Raw genomic sequence first — 22500 nt, 5'->3', positions numbered from 1 at the left:
GACAACGCTGTTAACGCCTGGTACTAATTTTACACCTGAGTACGATGAGATAATGTGAGTAGTTATTTTTCCAAGGACTCAACTATGCGCCGAGCCAGGCTCGAACCCGGGACCTTCCGATCCGAAAGCGAGTGTCATACCACTAGATCATAAAGCCGCACAAAATTGATAAAATATGAAATAATCAATTTGCTTCTATTTTTACACATGTGTTTTACATCAACAGGTAGTAGTAATGAAAGATAATGTCAAAGGGAATAATGAATATATTGAGGTACACTTTTACCTTGTGGTTATGATATGTGAACATAGTAAACGCCAGCTATTGGCAATGAAATTCAGAAAAAGTGTGGAACGGTGTCTTGTGTTAATAATGATGAGAAATAAAAGTTATGGAGAAGCGCCCGATGAAAACAGAGAATAGAAATAAAAATAAAATTTCTCTTGTTTTCATTTGGTACTTCTCCATACCCTATATTAATATTCTCACCCATTGACAATGGCAGAGTAGTGACGTCATTAACAAAGAAAGCACGAAACATTACGTCTTCATTGTTTAACACTACTACTACTACTACTACTACTACTACTACTACTACTACTACTTATAAGTAGTACAAATCTTATAGGCAACTCATTTCTACACAGGAAGCCAATGTGACAGGAAGTCAATGTGACTCACGGAGAATGAGAGTTGCCGACGGGTTTTTAAAATAATATTTCGTACGACTCTGACAGCGTTATTTTGAGCAACCTGAAGTTTACTCATTTTGTCTTTAGCTAAATTCGCCCAGAGGGAGTTACAATAGTCCAATTTGGATAAAACAAAGGAATTAATCAAAAGTTCTGCCATCTTTTTTGGTATTAAATGGCGAATTTTGCCTTTTTTTTCATTTCTATTTACATAGATTGTATGGTGTTATTCACATTATGGCTTGTCATGGAAAGATCTTTATCAATGATGACGCCAAGGGTTTTTTTGTTGCTTTATTTGAAAATTTTATTTTAGTGTTTCCTGAGTAATAGCTGATTTATTTGCCTGTTTAAGGAAACTCGGCCTTCCTCACACGTTTAGTTATTTCTGCTTTATTTTCCCACTTTCAGTTAACCAAATCATATTGAACGCATTGTGCGGTTTAGAACATAAATTACCGATTTGGGGCCGTGGGTCACAAATATCAATTGATGAATACATCAATCTGACAACTCTAAATTTGACAAAATTAATCTTTCAAATTTCTTAATTGACAGCAAGTCAGGAAGTTGAGGTGAATGAATGTAATAATTGGTATCATATTTGTACTTACTTTGTATGGCAATTTTGTGGCCAGGGGGGCCAAGCCCTTCTTGAAGACCCACGGGATGAATGTCTTTTGGCTACAGGAATTTGGACGATAGTTTTCTCCATGCTTGATTATGAAACAACAGGCGTCTCTAGAAAATAAATAGGTGCGAGGACTTAGATTGTAATTATTTACTTGTGCACTTATCGTTGTTACCAAATATGTATTTTTTTTTTGGTTGTTGTTTAGACTATAATTATGAATATGTGTCCTAACATCTCAATCTGGTATCATGTCCAGTGAAAATGTGACCCATCCCGTCTAAACAGATTATGTCGGGTCGATTCAGTTGCTAAGAAACCGATTTTAAGTTAAAATGACTAGAAATGTGAGATTTTGGTTTTTAATACTTAAAATAACCCCAACTAAATCCATTGTCCTCATTGGAACATATAATTTCAATCTGTCTTATACTATTTACTGTTCTATGAATTCAATTAACATTAAAACCAACCCGACATGATACCGTTTTGAGGCGGTGAGAAACAAATGACGAGAATTTTGGGCAAGCGGTCAAATTTGACCATACAATACTATCGCGCTCTAAAAAATCACGTATTTAATTTTCTCTCCAGAAACGATTAAAATGACCCTCATCTTGTCAAAAACTCTCAATCCTGGGACTTGCAACTTTTTAAAAAAAAGTAAAGGAGTCAGTTTTACGACACTAAGCACACGATTTACCAAATGGGAAACTATGTGAGAGCTAGTCAACCGATACCTCATCCCTAAATTACCTGTTGTCATCCATCCGACGTAGGTCATAGGTCAAACAGGACGTGAAAAAGATGGCCTGAAGGAGGTAAAGCGCCAAGACTCCGATGGCGGCGTAGATGCAGAATGACCTCAGGGCAGGTATAATCTGGGGATGAGAGGCAATAGGCTTCAACAGTCGTGACGTCACTTCCCTCATAATGACGCATAGTAACTTAGTAACTAGTTCTAAACTATCGGAGCAATGGCGGACGCCCGTATGACATGTGACAAAGTTCTAGTCAACATGAAGGAAAAAAAGTACCGGGTTTCTTTGTTTAGAACCAACTGCTCGTTGCTGGGCGGACGTGACATCAGACTATTGGATCCTACTAAAGAAGTCGCGACGTCAAACCTTCCACTCTTTCGGTTCCAATCTCCTTGGAAGTGTGTATGTAGCCAGTTATTCAGAGGACTAATAGGTTACATATTGAATCAAGAGGTGGCATAACTATTTTAGTAACAGGTCGTATAGGCAGATTTTTAGGATTACGGAACGTCAAAGAACGAGAATCAATTATCTTTATTGACGAGAAGCATACATTTAGACTAAAAAAATAAGATGCCATCACTCTGAAACAAGAAGATCAATTACACAATGTATATATTCAGTCCACCAGAGAGTCGTTTTACACTTCCAATGAGACTGGAACCAGTTTTTTTTTTACATCATACTATTGTTCCGTTTTATCAACATCAATCTTCTCGCGTGGCCATTTCAATAGTTTTTTTTCTCACTTTAATTAAATGAAATATGATATAATAAAATATAATTTATTAATTTTGAATCATCTGACGGAAAAATAATAGTTTTTAGCTTCCATTTCGAAAAAATATGCGCACAATAACTCAGTTGTCACTCGTAGCATAGTAATGCAAATTTAGCTGGGACATAGCCTTTGATAGAGACCTTTTTGCTTTACAATGCATGACTGAGTATTCATAATATTATGCCAATACCAAAAATGGATTATTTCTCTGTCTCTGTCTCTGTTTTTGTTTTTGTTTTTGTGTATTTTTTTTCTTCTATGCGTTCGTCTGTATCTCCCTTTATAAATCTTTATCTCAAAGAACATGCATTGAGTAATGTGCAATTTATTGTTACAGTATATATATATATATATATATATATATATATATATATATATATATAAGGTATAAAAGAAAAAAAACACGAAATAAAAGTGCTCTCAACTTTTTTATTAAAGGAGCGGTTAATATACATAAATAAAATATTTGACTTACAATTGATATATATATATATATATATATATATATATATATATATATATTATATATATATATATATATATATATATATGTGTGTGTTTTTGTATATATAAATGAGGTCCCGTTAGCTCAGTTGGTAGAGAATTCACTTCACAAACAAAGGGACAGAGATCAATCCTGGGTCAGTCGAGATTTTTTTTTGATGCCCACTGTCCACCCAGTAGTGATTGGGTAGCTGGGTAAATTAGATCTGTCGGAAAGTCCTTTGCGATAGACTAGCGTCCCACCTAAAGGGTAGCAAGCAAATGCTATTGTCTGTTTCATGCTAAAAGGCCTAATGACCCTGAAGGACTACTTTTTATTGATCCATCCATATATATATATATATATATATATATATATATATATATATATATATATATATATATATATTTATATATATATTAAAGGAATCTGCCAAAAAAGCGCCATAGTCTACAAAGCCACCATAACCACTGATAACACCGCAGCACAATACATCGGCAGCACAGAACCCCCATTCAAAACACGATACAACAATCACAAATCCTCCATAACACATGAAAGCAAAGCAAAACGCACCAAATTAGCAATGCACTATTGGGAACAAATAAACACAAATAAAACACCAATAATAACCTGGGAGGTCGTCAGGCAAAGCATCCCCTACAGATGCGGTGCTAGAAAATGCAATTTATGCCTGACAGAGAAACTGGAGATATTATTACACAACTACAGAAACAATAGCACCTTAAACAAAAGATCAGAACTGATGACAATGTGCAGACACTCTAACAAATTCAAGCTCAAAACGCAAAAGGCCAAATAACTCCCCCCCCCCATCCCGACCCCATTATACCCCTCCTCCCCCTCTCCCCCCGTCCCCCCCGTCCCCCCCCCCCCACCCGCGCCTCCCCCCCCCCCTGCCTCCCCACGCAACCACATTCCACCACACTATCACACACACATGTACACACCACACACAACACACCTACACGCATACACACACACACACACACACACATATACACACTCATAATATAAGCAATGAGAGCACATCACAATACACATCAACACTAATCACCACTACACAACGAAACAACTTTAGTTTGGAGTAAGAACTTTTCTACGGACATTACAATGGATTACGCCGACTGAAGACGTGTAAGACACAGAGACGAATCGTCTCGGCCACAAAAAATGTGAGTGAAAATTTGCATTCTCTCTCTCTCTCTCTCTCTCTCTCTCTCTCTCTCTCTCTCTCTATATATATATATATATATATATATATATATATATATATATATATGGTTCATTTATTTTTAATCAATACTTACGGTGGTGGCTCCGATCATGAAAGCGACAAAGTCGGTGACGGACGTCACGGTGATTGAAACCCCTGCATGTTTCAAAACACAAGAGACTTTTCTTGGAATGTCATATTCTCTTTCTTCCGGTGACAAGTTGTTTAGAGATCCCATGATAACAAACATGTCATCAACACCAAGACCTGATGAGACAACAATAATGGAAAACAGTCTTTAATGAATGTTTATATAATAATAATAATAATAATAATAATAATAATAATAATAATAATAATAATAATAATAATAATAATAATAATAATAATAATAATAATAATAATCGATCTTTATTGACCATAAATATGGCAATTTGTTATTTAGTTACACTTTTTATAACGTTAAATGATAACTGTCACATTGAACAGATATTTCACTCCTACTTATTTTCTCTCTCTCTCTCTCATTCACTCTCTCTCTCTCTCTCTCTCTCTCTCTCTCTCTCTCTCTCTCTCTTCCTCTCTTTCTTTCACAGTTGCGATATACACAACATAAACATATTCATTTCGTTTTCAATTTGTTACAATTATGGCAATTCGACACCAAAAATTATCATCATTATCAATTGGTCAGTTAATCTTACATTAAATAAATTAATCAGTTAATCTGTCAACGAATCAATCCTTGATTTTTCTGTACCATATGAAATATTCAAAGTTTTTATTGCTGATGGAACGAACGTTGATTTATACTTGTTAGGTCTACATTTAATCTGACAAAAGCTTCTCCCAGATGGTAAAAGACTAAATTCATGGTAATAAAAGGTACTAAATGATCTAATATAACGCGGAAACACATAAATATAAATAAATTAAAAATACAAAAAGTAAAAAAGAAAAAGAAAAAAACCCCAACCTCTCCCCCCCCCCCAAAAAAAAAGAACAAACCCCCCCCCCTCCAAAAAAAACAAAAAACAAATCCAAACCAAAAAACAAAACAAAAAAAAAAAAAAAAAAAACAAAAACAAAAAAACAAAAACAAAAAAAACAAACAAAAAAACAAACAAACCAAATCAAGTCACGCGTGCCCCAGACGTTCTTTGTTTTACCAGCACTCTGACAGTTACAGTAGCCATCTAATCACTAACACCAGAGTTGAGTGGAGTATTGCTTGTACAGGATATATAAAACAAGGGCTAGAGATTTGAAAACATTGCCAAATATTGTCACCAATCTGATGACTGAACATGCTCAACAACAGTTGAATTTTTATTAGCAAATCGAGACTTCGTATTACTAACAAAATTACGTATATAGTTTTCATTGACACGTAAATAGAGTTTGGCTAAACTCATTATAATTCATGGACGTCGTCTTCAAGAACTATTTATATAGCATCTTCTTTACTTCTCATTTCAATTTCAATGAACGGACAATTTCTGTAATGTTTTTGAGGTTTGTCAACACCTTTATATTTTCAAATTGGTGCCATTTCGTTTGACTTATTTAGGTTCAAGTACCAACATTGAAAAAAAAATCGCACACCCTTTTTCTGGATCTCCCCATGATATACGAATCCTTGTAAATTTAAAGCGCATTAAACATGTTAAAACGAAGTAATCCTAATACTATAGAAGTGTGACAACCCGTCGAAGTCGGTATGCAATCGGGTAAACCAGATAACACTTTAATTGGTAAGAAATATGAAAAACTTTGATTATTCTCACATTAAGAGCAAGGCTGCCAGGTGGCCATACCGAGAATCGTGTTTCTATTATTGATTATTTAAAAAAAAATTATAAGTTTTTTTCATGGTAAAGTCGATTTTTTTTGTTTATCAAAACCGATGAATGTTTCAATGGTATTATTCGTGTTTGGCCAGGTGAGTATTTGTTTGGCTACTTTTGAGACCAGATAAATTCTCCACTATATAGACTAAATTGAACTCAAGTCTGATTTACTAAACTATAAATTATATTTATAGCATCATTTGAATCACCCCGGCATAACACCGCTATCAGGCAGTGGGTCAAAGATTTTTAAAAAATGTGTCGATTTTTTTTCATATAATCCATGATTAATTGATTGATTTATTTATCTCCACGCTGTGATTTAAAATTGACATCCTATTTATATACACAGAAGTAGTTGTCACGTCCGTCCATCAACAAGCAGCTTGGTTCTAAATAAAGAAAATCGGTACTTTTTATTCTTTATGCTGAGTAGAACTTTTTCACATGTCATGTGATCAGAATGTATAAAAGTCAAAATATGATCAGATTTATAATGCGTTTCTCCTCTGGATACACTTTTATGCTCGTCGGAGAAGTATTTTATAAGAGCGTCCGCCATTGTTCCGATAGTTTACAACCAGTTACTAAGTTACTATGCACCATTACCAGGGAAGTGACGTCACGACTGTTGAAGACTATGAACTAACTCACCTAATAACAGGAAGGGAAGAACGCTCTGAATTGGGGTATACATTTGTTGAAGAGCTGACGACAAAGCAATGGAGACAAGGGCAGACAATCCAACACATATAATTCCTCCCAGCGCCATCCAGGCCTTCAGAAAGATATTGTTTTAAAAAGTCCGATAATCATTCTATGTGTCAATCAGGCTGCAGGTAGACGATGAAGATGATGACGATGATGATTATGATGATGATGATGATGGTGATGATGATAATGATGATGATGATGATGATGATGGTGATGATGATGATGATGATGATGATGATGATGGTGATGATGATGATGATGATGATGATGATGATGATGATGATGATGATGATGATGATGGTGATGGTGATGGTGATGGTGATGATGATGATGATGATGATGATGATGATGATGATGATGGTGATGATGATGGTAATGATGGTGATGATGGTGATGATGATGATGATGATGATGGTGATGATGATGATGATGATGATGATGATGGTGATGATGATGATGATGATGATGATGATGATGATGATGATGATGATGATGATGATGATGATGATGATGGTGATGACGACGACGACGACGACGACGATGATGATGATGATGATGATGATGATGATGATGATGATGATGATGATGATGATGATGATGATAATGGTGATAATGATGATATGAATTGACTATCATCAGATCATCATCATCATCATCATCATCATCATCATCAACATCATCATGAATCTACATTACACTAAATAACGAACAAACAAAAAATAAATAAAAGAAATAGTCAAATATCAAAGACAAAACGAGAATAACATTATGATGATATTTTCCAAGGGACATAATCTTTGAAATTATATTGCGTTACACCTCCATTTCATTATTTAAGTCCCTTTAATTCCGGCACTCCCCTTTAATACAAGAAAACTGTGATAAATTTAATGTGTTGATATCGGGGCGAGAAAGAAAACTTTGAGCCAGAAAACAAAAAAAAAATAAAAGCAATTATTCCGAGCCGTGAGGCTCTTTAACCAGAGTTTATCCAAGTTTCAAAAGAGTCAAACCAACAATATCGCGTTACTTTCCGCCAGATCTTACAGATACAGCTATTCAAACACTTTTTAGAATGAGCTTTTATATAGGGCAATATCCTCTAAACGTGCTCAAAGCGCTTTACAAGGGGTTCCTGACTAACAGCAACACTTAACATTACAATTTTTTCGGACAGAGACAAGGCTGTTAACGACCAGGTACTCATTTTCCACCTGTGTACGGTGAGAGAATGTGAGTAAAGAGCCTTTTCCAAGGACTCAACTATACGCTAAGCGAGGCTCGAACCCAGAATCTTCCGACCCGAAAGCTAGTGCCATACCACAAGACCACAGAGCCGCACAGTGAACTGGGCAGAAAATAACCTCGGTTGCATCCAGGATTGATACCGGCCCGTTGCTTGTGAAGCGGGTTCTCTATCATCTGAGTTGGATTCTTCTTGAAGACTTAAATTAGGGGTCAGTGTAGCTCACCGGTAAGGTCTTTGCTTCGTACCCAAAAGGCACTGAGTTCGACTACCCGCCTCGTTGTGTAGCCTTGAGCAAGTCACCTCGCCCTAGCTCACGTTTCCAAACCAACAACAACACGAAAAGCGACAATTATATCAAACAAAAACAATAATAATGGTCTAGTGATAATAATAATAATAACAAATCAGGCACAAAAATTACAAAAACAAACAAAAAATTATTAACAAAGAAACAGCGACAAAACAACAATAAAAACAGCAACCAAAAACAGCTAAAAAATAACAAACTAACAAAATAATAACAAAACTCCCCGATGAATAAAACAAAATTCAGCAACAACAACAACAACAAAAAAAAAAAAAAAACAACAAAAAAAAAACAAAAAAAAACCCAACTCAAACAAACAAACAAACAATCAAAAGAAACCCCCCCCCCCCCCCCCCAAACAAAAAACAAACACAACAAAACAAAAAACAAAAACAACAAAAAATAAAGAAACAAAAAACAAAGAAACAAAAAAAAACAAAAAAACAAAAAACAAAAACAAACAAAACAAAACAAGCACAACAAATACAATAAAATCAAATAAAACAGAGACCGATTCTAAAATTTATAACAAAGTGAAAAGTCATCCGAAAAAATATGTTGGCGTAAAAACATATTCTAGTTTGGAATCAAAATGACAATAAAATACAAATCAAAACAAACCAACCAAAATACAAGCAACGATAAAAGGTTAAATCCGTAAAACTATACTCTTGGGTTGCGACCAAACTCACCCTTTGTTCCATAAAATTGAATTTCCCCAACACAGCAATGACGAATACGATGACGAGTAAATATCCCATAGACAGAGAGAGAATGTCACTATCAATGGCCTTCCCTGATTCTTCGTCCCAACTGTCGATAATAAATAAATACGGAAGTTAGTTTATATATTTATCTGTTCATTTATTCATATCTTTATTCACGTTGGACAACAATGCAATGTCTTTTTTACATCGGCCGTTTTGTTTGATGGATTATCCATATTCCTACATGCCGCGCAGAAAAACATTTTTCTTTCTTCTTTTTTTAATACATTTACAAACACACACATACACACACAATCTATACTTCGATTTGTCGTTTTGTTGGAAGAAGATATTAGTAAAATTAGTTGTGTTACTTACACAATCTGCACTTCGATTTGTCGTTTTGTTGGGAGAAGATATTAGTAAAATTAGTTGTGTTACTTACAAGATATGAAGTGAGTAGAAAAGTGCCAGAAGACAATAGAGAATAAAAATTTTTTTCGCGGCGGTGGTGGGGTTTGAACCTGCGACCTTATTAGTACGACAACTCCGCCTGGCAGGTGAGAGCGTGGCTCTACCGTGTGAGCTATCCACGAACACAAAAATATTCGTTTCAAACCCAAAGTCATTTCTAGATCCCTCTCTCACCCACTTCTTGAGATCGCCGATTCGTTCACCACCATCGCGAAGTAATTTTGACCAGCAGTTAAGCTTAATAGCCAATATTCTCATCACAAACATATAACATAGAAACGATTGAGACATTGAGTATGCTCCGGTGTATGGGGTGAATTTTTAATTCAGAAAAGTGAGTGGAGCAGGCACTTATGTTGGTAACAACAAGATATGAAGTGAGTAGAAAAGTGCCAGAAGACAATAGAGAATAAAAATTCACCCCATACACCGGAGCATACTCAATGTCTCAATCGTTTCTATGTTATATGTTTGTGATGAGAATATTGGCTATTAAGCTTAACTGCTGGTCAAAATTACTTCGCGATGGTGGTGAACGAATCGGCGATCTCAAGAAGTGGGTGAGAGAGGGATCTAGAAATGACTTTGGGTTTGAAACGAATATTTTTGTGTTCGTGGATAGCTCACACGGTAGAGCCACGCTCTCACCTGCCAGGCGGAGTTGTCGTACCAATAAGGTCGCAGGTTCAAACCCCACCACCGCCGCGAAAAAATTTTTTATTCTCTATTGTCTTCTGGCACTTTTCTACTCACTTCATATCTTGTTGTTACCAACATAAGTGCCTTGTGTTACTTACACAATCTGCACTTCGATTTGTCGTTTTGTTGGAAGAAGATATTTGTAAAATTAGTTGTGTTACTTACACAATCTGCACTTCGATTTGTCGTTTTGTTGGAGGAAGATATTTGTAAAATTAGTTGTGTTACTTGCTAATTGTGTTAATGGGGCAGCGTGGATCAGCGGCACGGTCATTGCTTCGTATAGTACCCGAAAGGTACCGAGTTCGAACACCCGCCGCTGCGCTGTGTGGCCTTGAGCAATTCACCTCGCCCTAGATCAGTTTGCGGCGCTGCACTGCGGCTGACGCCTGGGTTATTACAGTCTTCCCTTGGAATAGACCCAAGAGACAAATTTCCCCTATGGGATGAATAAATGGAATTTATCTTTTATTTGATTTAAACGCATAATAATATTAATCCAAGTGTCATTTCTGAGTATATCTGAGTATCAAATGAACTAACAACGAGAAGAGGCATTTTAAACTCATTAATCACTCGAGGACTGAAAGCGTTATTGAGATGCGAGAGAGCCTAAACTGGTCGCCATTACATGAAAGACGCACCATACAAAAAGCCAAAGTCCTTTTTAAGTCATGTCGGGTCTGATAAAGATTCCATTTGATAACCTTATTCCACACAAAAGAAAACAGTACTCATACCAAGTCCATTTAATAACTCATAATATCAACTTGTTTTTTTAAATGTGAAATTCTCTGCCCCAAAATATTTATTAAAAAATGGCTAACTTGAATTTGAAAAATGGACGCTAAATAAGAACGTTTAAAGGCAAATATGTCCTTAAGAAGTGTGGAGTTTTCGACGTATGAATAGATTAAGCCGAAAAAGACCAATGAGGCCGTCTGCAAAATGCCTGCGGCCGGAATTATTAAAAACAACAAAATACCTTGGCAAATAAAATAATGGTATACCCATAGAATTAAACGAATGAGAATACGTACGAAGCCTAAAAAGTGTCCACCAATGAAAGCATTCAGCGCCATTCTGTTGGCTGAGAATGTAGTAATTACCATTCATTCGGTATCTATGTCAACATAACGACACAAGAAAAACAACAAACAATATCAAAATCCACAATAAAATGTTTCAGAACTGTTGCGTATATTTATGGCACAACGAAGCTGTCAAAAAATGAAGTTAGAGAATGTGTGTAATCATGTATTATAATAACCTGTAATGTGTTTTCCAACCACCACATCATCTACTACTACAACCACCACCACAATATCATCACTAACACTACTACTACAACCACCAGCCCCACATCATTATCACTACCACTACTACTACACCACCACCAGCACATCATCATCACTACCACTACTACAATCACCACAACCACATCGTCATCACTACCACTACTACTGCAACCACCACCACCATATCATCATCATTACCACTACTACCACAACCACCACCACCACTACTACTACAACCACCACCACATCACTACCTCAACTACTACAACCACCACCACAATAGCATCACTACCACTACTACTACAACCACCACAACCATATCGTCATCACGACCACTACTACTACAACCACCACCATATCATTACCATTACCACTACTACTACAACCACCACTACCACCATATCATTACCATTACAACTACTACTACAACCACCACAACCACATCGTCATCACTACCACTACTACTGCAACCACCACTACCACCATATCATCACCATTACAACTACTACTACAACCACCACAACCACATCATCATCACTACCACTACTACTACAGCCACCACCACATCATCATCACTATCACTACTACTACAACTACAACCACCACCACATTATCATCACTACCACTACTACTACTACAACCACCACTACCACCATATCATTACCATTACCACTACTACTACAACCACCACAACCACATCGTCATCACTACCACTACTACTGCAACCACCACTACCACCATATCATCACCATTACAACTACTACTACAACCACCACAACCACATCATCATCACTACCACTACTACTACAACCACCACCACATCATCATCACTATCACTACTACTACAACTACAACCACCACCACATTATCATCACTACCACTACTACTACTACAACCACCACTACCACCATATCATTACCATTACCACTACTACTACAACCACCACAACCACATCGTCATCACTACCACTACTACTGCAACCACCACTACCACCATATCATCACCATTACCACTACTACTACAACCACCACAACCACATCGTCATCACTACCACTACTACTGCAACCACCACTACCACCATATCATCACCATTACAACTACTACTACAACCACCACAACCACATCATCATCACTACCACTACTACTACAGCCACCACCACATCATCATCACTATCACTACTACTACAACTACAACCATCACCACATTATCATCACTACCACTACTACTACTGCAACCACCACCACCATATCATCATCATTGAAATATTTTTTTTTAAATTGAGCTTTATATAGTGCAATATCTACTAAATGTGCTCAAAGCGCTTTACAAGGGGTCCCTGGTCAACATTTAACATGTAGGACGGACATGACGCCTGTTAGGCGATATTACAATTTTTCGGACAAAGACAACTCTGTTAACGGCCAGGTACTCATTTGACACCTGAGTACGGTGAGAGAATGTGAGTAAAGAGCCTTTTCCAAGGACTCAACTATGCGCCGAGCGCGAGGCTCGAACCCAGGACCTTCCGATCCGGAAGCGAGTGTCATACTACTAGACCACATAGCCGCATCATTACCACTACTACTACAAACACCACCACCACATCATCATCACGACCACTACTACTACTACAACCACCACCACCACCATATCATTACCATTACCACTACTACTACAACCACCACCACATCATCATCACTACCACTACTACTACAACTACAATCATCACCACCACCACATCATCATCACTATTACTACTACAACTACAACCACCACCAACACCACATCACCTCACTAACACTCAGTACTACAATCACTACCATTAGGTTTTGGAGCTTTACTTCATTTGAAATAAGGAAACTTCGGAATTGTATTTGGCATTGTGTTTATATATCATAATATAATTCTAATCAGTTATCTATTTAGAACTAGATACTATACAATATGTATGCCAAATACCACCCCAATTCCCCTTTCTTGTGTGCGGGAATTCCTCTTTCGGCATTGAAATTGAGTGAGAGAGTCATCACTACACACTTAAACAACAGAAACAATTTAAAAACAAGACTATGACACGCAACCACTCACACACGAGGCTATACTATTTATCCTTTTCTCTATATAGAATAGGACAAGACAAACAATACATTGACTCTCGCTACACTTCGCATTGATGTTTGTCGTCTCACGAGTTCAACTCTCGGTCGACCTGTCAATATTCCTTTTTGCCTCGGACGTAATCATTAATAGAATGTTGTGTGGTTTTGACCGTGAAGAAAACCTTCAGAAGTCACATTTATATCATTTTAGAGAGATCGTTTTGAATAATTTTGAGTTAAACGAGCGAGCAGCAACTTGTTTTCATGAACGGCCGATCAGCGCTTGTTTACTATAGTAACGCGATTCCCAGCCAACGTCTCAATGGCGGATATTTTTCTCATCGAGGCCGCTGGTTGATTAGCCAATAAGAGCACCGTACGGTTTCCATTGGGTAAATTCCTTGGGTATACCACCATCTCTAAAACCATCGTCAAAGGAACGGTAGGGGGCAAGAGGCCAAGACGTCGTTGTTTTTATTTGTTTTTAAGGGTTTTGCGGCGCTTGCGACACATTTAGGTCATTTCAGCGCCAGTAAAAAGAAAGAAAATGAGATAGTTAAAAAGTTCTAGAATTACAATTAAAACAATAAAGAAAAAGTAAGACCAACAGGGAATGGATCAAATAGGGATTATGTATAGATTCCAAGAGCATACTACTAGTGTACATAGTTTAAGATCACTTAAAAGTATCACAAAAGCACATATCCCCACGAAGAGAAACACACTCAAATGTACAAATCATTATATATGTAAAACAACAACAACGAAAAAAAAAGACATCGTACATAACGGAGAGATAATTTACAAGTCATTAGAAGACTGGACTGACAACTTAAGAATGCAAAAGACTGGTACAAGACAGAAGTGGCGAGGTATTTCCTATCGACCTATTATGAGATGACCCAGAAATCAATGGAAGATTGCAGAAATCACGGAGAGAGCATTACATGTGACAAGCCGCTTCAGAGCGGCGCATATAGTTGAGTCCTTGGAAAAGGCTCTTTACTCACATTCTCTTACCGTACTCAGGTGTAAAATGAGTACCTGGCCGTTAACAGCGTTGTCTCTGTCCGAAAAATTGTAATATCGCCTTAACAGGCGTCATGTCCCGTCCTACATGTTAAATGTTGCTGTTGGCCAGGGACCCCTTGTAAAGCGCTTTGAGCACGTTTAGTGGATATCGCGCTATATAATTGATCAATATATTTATCTATTTACCCCAACATAATTATACCGTTATAAAGCCATATGTCACATATGATAAATGATCATATTTCTTTACATTTATACTATCTTATCAAATATAGAAACCAACCTTCTTCGACCCATGACGTAGACAGACGAAAGACTGGAATGGCCTCGCAGTCCCAATGAAATAAATTTGCCCTCCCAACTATACGTTCTATCATACATCTGAAAAATGTAAGTCAAGCAACGTATATTTTTTAAGGGTGTCCTTTTCTAAAAACAAAAATTGTAAAGCTCATAATATATGAAAATATTCCATGCAAAGTGATTCATTTATATATATATATATATATATATATATATATATATATATATATATATATATATATATATGAATCGTATATCTTATCTTATCTTATCTTCATCAAACAATATCACTCTTAAGTCATAGAAAAGGATGCAGATCCATCGAGCTTCCCTTAACTGTTTTTCCGTACTCTGGAAAAAAAAAAACACATATTTTAAAATTTGGCCAGAAAACGCATCATTCAAATATCAATATTTAAATGGCCTTCATCTTGGCAAATAAACAAACTCTCAAACCTGGGACTTCGCGAAGTATTTATATACATATATATATATATAATATAAAGATATATATATATATATATATATATATATATATATATATATATATAGAGAGAGAGAGAGAGAGAGAGGAGAGAGATAAAGAGAGAAATAGAGAGATAGAGAGAGAGATAGAGAGAGATAGAGAGAGAAAGAGAGAGAGAGAGAAAGAGAGAGAGAGAGAGAGAGAGAGAGAGAGAGAGAGAGAGAGAGAGAGAGAGAGATAGATAGTAGAGAAAGGTAGATAAATAGATCGATAGAGCTAGGTAGAGATAGAGACAGAGAGAGATAGATAGAATTAGATGGAGATAGAGAGAGATAGAGATGGATAGATAGCTAGATAGAGAGAGAGATAGATAGATAGATAGATAGGAGAGAGAAGGAGAGAGAGATAGAGAGGGGGGAGAGTCAGAGGGGGGGGGGGGGAGAGAGATAGATAGCTAGATAGAGAGAGAGAGAGAGAGAGAGAGAGAGAGAGAGAGAGAGAGAGAGAGAGAGAGAGAGAGAGGGGGGGGGGGCATCTACCTCGTCGTTGCCCTCATTCCACCACGTGATCAGAGCTGCCTTGGCTCCAATGATGTCACCAGAACCACTGTAGGTAATCTTTCCCAGATATGCGGTGTAATCAATTTCTTTGTTGTAAATGGGACTAGAGGAAGTGAAAATGAGAAAACCAGTACTCAGCGCTGTGTACAAATTATTGACAACAACATTCATGTTTATTTATTATTTTTTTTTCTCCCTATGTAAGGGAAGTTAGCCAGCTCATTTAGAAAGTAGCCAGGGGGCGAATGGCCGAGTGGTTATTGCACTGGACTGTGATCAAGAAAGTTCCAGGTTCGAGCCCCGCTCAGGAACTTTCGTTTTTTTCCTTGGGCAAGATTATCAACCCCCCATTTGCTCACCAGGACAACGTGGGTGATTCTTGTTGACAGACTGAATCCTTTGAATCTTAGTTCTGTCAACATGCTATGATAATTCGGATATTTCTGATAAAAGTCTTGTGGATTGGCGTTGAATATTCGCCACTTGTCTATATTCATAGCCTTAATCGAGTGTGGTAGTGTGTGTAAAGTGCCTTATCCCTAAAGACTAAAAGCCGGGAGGTTTTTACACATGTAAGAGAGTAAGCTTATGCAAGAAATTTACGCAAGAGTTTTGATAAAAACATGATAATAAAACACGGCAAATAATAGAAAGATCCATGGGGGTAGCTGCAGGAGATTGCATTTATTCTCAGTTGTGTCCACAAAACACGGTCGTTGCAACTCAGGGGATACGTATTCAAATCAGGGGTACGTAAAAAACTCAGCGGATATCAGCAACAGATGTTTTTTTTTTGCTTGTTATACATAAAATGCGGTCATATATCAAAGTACTTTTATGTCATAAGAGGCGGGGTTTGATAGTAATATTCGAGAAAATTCTTGTTGTTTTTAATATACAAGTTGTGTATGATTCGTTCTTACTTGAAAGAGGCAGGTTTTGAATCTTAATGTGGGATGTCAAAACCAGTAAGAGGAGTGGCCAAAAAGAATTGTGGGATAGTTTACGATTGGGTTCAAAACAGAGTGATTCTATTCTACCTTTTCATTCGATTCTTTTCGATTTCACGATGAGCTGCACACTTTAATCTTTCGTGCTCACCATAATTTATTTGCATTTTACGGACTTAGAAAGATTCCACGTATATTGAAAATGGTTACATAGGTAAAAATGACTTTACATTTGGATTGATTTTACGGATTTGGAATTTATGAAACTGAATGAATTATGACCATGCTATTTGATTTGGATTTGGAATTTATCACAACAAATAAAGCAGTAAGAAATGAAACTTGGAATCTGGACTTTTATTTGAATGACTTGATATTGTACATTCAATCATCATCATTGACCTATGAACTCTTTAGTCACTATTAACATCTAAAACACAATACAAAGGAATAACATTACAATCTAAAAAAGCCACTATACGATCATAAGCCATTACATATGTGTGCAACTTACGCCACACACAATCACTGGAACTCATTTGGTCACTGACCACGCTTAACATAAGGTACATTGACTTTGGATGGAGGAGAGTATGCTTTGAAGAAAAAAAAATACAAAACAAAACAAAAAAACAAAACAAAAAGCAAACAAACAAAAAAAAAAAAACCCCAAAAAAACAAAAACAAAAAAACAACCCAAAAAACAAATACAAAACAAAACACAATCAATTTTCCCGTTAGAGGATTTACACTACTACGGAGCGAGCGAGATGTCGCATACAATTCAGGAACTTGAGAAATGTTGTATACACTTGAGATATGTCGCATACAACTCAGAAACTTGACAGATCTCGCATAAAATTCAGGAACTTGACATCGAACGACCCATCTTACCTGACTGTGGTTGCTTTAATGTCCGCGAGTACCTGAGCATCTGTGAGAGCGTTGATGATTGTCTCGTTATAAGACCATACCTCAAGGATGCCGTAGACCAAACAATTTGTCCCTGCCCTGGATTACATTATGAAAGTTGGATGGGAGTATGGAATTATATATCGATATCTTGAGAATCAGTGATTTTTTTTTCATTGCTACGTCATCGTCGTGGTTATTGTAGTATTAGTTGTGGTCGGAGTCGCCGTCGACGTCGTTGTCGTTGTCGTCGTCATCATCATCATCATGATCACCATCATCATCATCTACATGGATTTCGCCATCGCCATCACCATAATCATCATCATCATCATCATCATCATCATCATCATCATCATCGTCATCATCATCATCGTCATCATCAACATCGTCATCAGCATCGTCATCGTCATCATCATCGTCATCGTCATCATCATCATCATCGTCATCGTCATCGTCGTCATCATCATCATCATCATCATCATCATCGTCGTCATCATCATCATCATTATCATCATCATCATTATCATCATCTCACTACCATTACCACCTCAAATTACCAAACAATTAAAACCATTGCACTAGTCAGTCTTGACCTCGTTGTCATGAATGAATATCTATTCAAATAAAGATAATAAATAAATGAATATTTTGGAAAGTATACAAAATAGTTTCATACTTGACACAGACGGTATCCAGCGTGATTCCTGATGACGTTTGAATAGTTGTGGATTCATTATAGATGTCAAACAACTGTGGAAAGTTGAAAATTGGGGGGTGGGGGTGGGGGGGGGGGTGGGGGGGAATCGATAAGATTGCACTTCACATTGAAAATCGTATAAGATATAATACTAAAAATCAGTAAAATAAAAAAGTAAAATTCCCTTTATTCATCCCATAGGGAAAATTTGTCTCTAGGGTCTTTTCCAATGGAAGACTGGAAGGACCCAGGCGTCAGCCGCAGTGCAGTGCAGCGCCGCAAATTGAGCTAGGGTGAGGTGACTTGCTCAGGGCCACACAGGGCTGCGGGTAATCGAACTAGAATTTTTAATTCAGAAAAGTGAAATTTTTATTCTCTATTGTCTTCTGGCACTTTCCTACTCACTCATCTCTTGTTGTAATCGAACTAGGTACCGTTCGGGTACGAAGCAAAGACCGTATCACTGAGCCACGCTACCCCATTTGTAACTTTGATAAAAGTACCACAACTGACTTACTCTTTAAGTGCAAGACTCAATCGAAATCAAATATTTTTTACACATACTGGAACAATGTTATGTTTACTTGATCTATCTACTAGGGCTTTTTCCTTGTGATCCATGATCAAATAAGTTAACCAATAGAAGGTTGAATGTATCAAAGATCAAGGGGCGTTGAATGAGTTGATTGGACATCTGATCGACAAAATAAGAATACAGTCTATCTAGATAAACATCCCGGGGTTTCTTTAGAGAAAATTATTTTAACTACAAAACCTCCTAAGCAATACAAAAACATTTAATTCCCGTTTGAAGGATCATCTGCCAACAGAAGGTGATTGATGTTCTTGGCGTGAATGTAAAGAAATAAAACAACAACAACAACAAAATACAAAACAAAAGAAAACAAACAAAAAAACAACAAAAAACAAAAACGAAGATAAAAACCCAACCAAACGAACACAAACAAACAAAACGAAAAGCGATGACCGTAAAATGGGAGTTTTAAAGTATATAATAGAACTATGAATAATATGTGTAGACGGTCTGCTAGCAGTAAACACAGATGGCTTGAAATCACGGCATTCTTTTTGAAACTCGTGGTTGAGTAAGTGCGCAATTCCACTAGAAATGAAACAAAACGATACATTTAAAAAAAAGAGTCAAGAGTTATTAAGTTCACCATAATCTCGAGTATTATATTGTTAGTGAAACAAGTCCTTGCCTGTAAACTGTTAATGAAGGTATACTAAATATAGATTTATTTTAAAATATTTTCCTAAGTAGAGTAAATATCTATCGAATATTATAAACAATTCTACGTATTCAAGCTAAAACTTTTTGTGTTCACGGGAATAAAAATCGATTCATTTTACGGAATGCACAGTATTATATTATCATTGAAAGAGCATTGTCAGCATCACATAAAAAACAATAGGAGCTATTCAGATAAGAACATTGGTGCTGAGTTGCCAAAACACAAAAAAAGAATTAAATATTCCCCCCATTCGTCGCTGTCGTCAAGAGATTCCATGAAGGATTTAAAAAGTCTGATTTCAACAAGAATCATTCACGATGTCCATAGTGAGCAAATAAGGGGTTAAAATATTTCCCAAGGAAAAAAACCCAAACAAAAGTGCCTGAAGCGGGGTGTGAACCAAGGACCTTCCAGATCACAGTGCGATGCTTTGACCACGGTCAGTCACTTTGCCCCTTTAAGAGACTAAGAATTAAAAAATAAAGTTTTCTTTCCATTTTGATTTTTCTCAATGTTTCTTATATTTCTGAAAAACTGTTCTTGCCCAATGGCGTTTATGAGAAAATTTTAAGTTTAACTATGGAATGATATATATAAAAAACAAATAACAAAAAAAACAAAAAACAAAACAAAACAAACAAAAACGTTCATTAATTTGATTATTGATTTTTCTAGAGAGATAAATTGTAATGGTGGATCTCTTCGAGTGAATACATGCTGGAAACACGCGTATGCTGTTTACTTAGCATGGTGTCTTAATAATGTGAACTCTTTACATTAATGTGAACTCTTTACATTTACATTGGTGTTAATTGTGGATCGATTGAGCCTAATCGTATAATAAGCGCTTTGATCCAAGACAGCGATGAAAAGACTTCGTGAAAAGTATAATGAAGACGGTGGGGGGGGGGGGGGGGGGGGGGGGGGGGGGGGGTGTGGGGGGGGGGGGGGGGTAGTTTGAGGGTTAATAATGGTGGGGAGGTGGGTGGTGTTTGTTTTTGAGGGTTTTAATAATAAATAATAATAAATTGAGCTTTTTATCGCGCAATATCCACTAAATGTGCTCAAAGCGCTTTACAAGGGGTCCCTGGTCAACAGCAACATTTAACATGTAGGACGGGACATGACGCCTGTTAGGCGATATTACAATTTTTCGGACAAAGACATCGCTGTTAACGGCCAGGTACTCATTTTACACCTGAGTATGGTGAGAGGATGTGAATAAAGGGCCTTTTCCAAGGACTCAACTATGCGCCGAGCGTGAGGCTCGAACCCAGGACCTTCCGATCCGAAAGCGAGTGTCATACCACTAGACCACATAGGCGCTTGCGACATATTACGTTCATTTCGGCGCCATAAAAAGAAAAGAAAAAAAAAGGGTTTGTCACTTCTAGATTTGATTTTGAAAGCCAAAAAGAAAAATTAAGACAGAGGGGATTAGTTCAAATAGGGAACAGGTGTAAATTCTAAGAACGTGCTATCTGTGTACTTAGTTTGTGATCACCTAAAAGTTTCATCCAAACACAAGCACAGGATCCCACCAAGAGGAATATAACGATATTATTACAAATCATTATTTAAAAAACCACCAAAAAACAAAACAAAAAGCAATGCATAAGAGAGTGATGATTTACAAGTGAAAACATATCACCTCCCAAAACTAACGCTTTACATTTGATTGTCTCCCATTCAGCCAAGGACTCCGGAAAGGGCCCCGGACAAAACCAAATAATCTCATTCCAAGACAAAGGCATAAAGCAACTCAGAGAACAGATAATATATGGAAAAAGAATACACAGCAAGTGACCCTTGCCCACCGTGCGAGGTCAAATACCCCATGCAGGAAAGGATTGGGGGGGGGGGGGGGGGGTTGCTAGGTGATAATTATAGTACAAAGGAAAGGAAGAGTGATATTTTAAAGTCGATGGAGATGATGTTTTTATTAGCGTACTCGTTTTCAGACGTAAGGGAAGAGCATGGAGAATCTTTCCTTTTTATATTGTTTTTGCCAATGAACTTTCTGTTCATCTCACGCCAAATAAAAAACAAAACAAACTTGAGATTTTATATTGCGCAATATCCACTCAATGTGCTCAAAGCGCTTTACAAGGGATCACTGACAACAGCAACACGTAACATAAAGAACGAAACATGACGCCTGTTAGGCGATATTACATTTTTTTTCGGACATAGACAAGGCTTTTATCGGCGAGGTACTCATTTTACACCTGAGTACGGTGAGAGAATACGAGTAAAGGTCCTTTTCCAAGGATTCAACAATGCGCCGAGCGAGGCTCAAACCCAGGACCTTCCGATCCAAAAGCTGGTGTCATGTG

The 22500-nt window shown here is 37.0% G+C and overlaps 1 protein-coding gene across 2 annotated transcripts in view; it reads right to left on the bottom strand.

Annotated features, from left to right (window-relative positions):
- LOC144967522 (NPC intracellular cholesterol transporter 1-like) overlaps positions 1 to 22500 on the bottom strand; it is a 77584-nt gene that overhangs the window by 20766 nt on the left and 34318 nt on the right. For both annotated transcript variants that reach the window (XM_078904910.1, XM_078904901.1), the window contains exons 5-13: positions 18888 to 18961; positions 18191 to 18307; positions 16326 to 16449; positions 15301 to 15398; positions 9400 to 9520; positions 7092 to 7215; positions 4682 to 4854; positions 2081 to 2205; positions 1308 to 1434 (exon numbers count right to left, since the gene is read on the bottom strand). In XM_078904910.1, the coding sequence (XP_078761036.1) occupies positions 1308 to 1434; positions 2081 to 2205; positions 4682 to 4854; positions 7092 to 7215; positions 9400 to 9520; positions 15301 to 15398; positions 16326 to 16449; positions 18191 to 18307; positions 18888 to 18961 (1083 nt within the window). The remainder of the gene's footprint in view (positions 1 to 1307; positions 1435 to 2080; positions 2206 to 4681; positions 4855 to 7091; positions 7216 to 9399; positions 9521 to 15300; positions 15399 to 16325; positions 16450 to 18190; positions 18308 to 18887; positions 18962 to 22500) is intronic.

The sequence above is a fragment of the Berghia stephanieae genome, chromosome 1 (assembly GCF_034508935.2).
Source record: "Berghia stephanieae isolate SIO BIC M18660-M18661 chromosome 1, UCSD_Bste_1.3, whole genome shotgun sequence".
Classification (NCBI taxonomy): Eukaryota; Metazoa; Mollusca; class Gastropoda; order Nudibranchia; family Aeolidiidae; genus Berghia; species Berghia stephanieae.
Note: the sequence above shows the minus strand (reverse complement) of the source record. Positions and strands in the feature narration are given on the sequence as shown.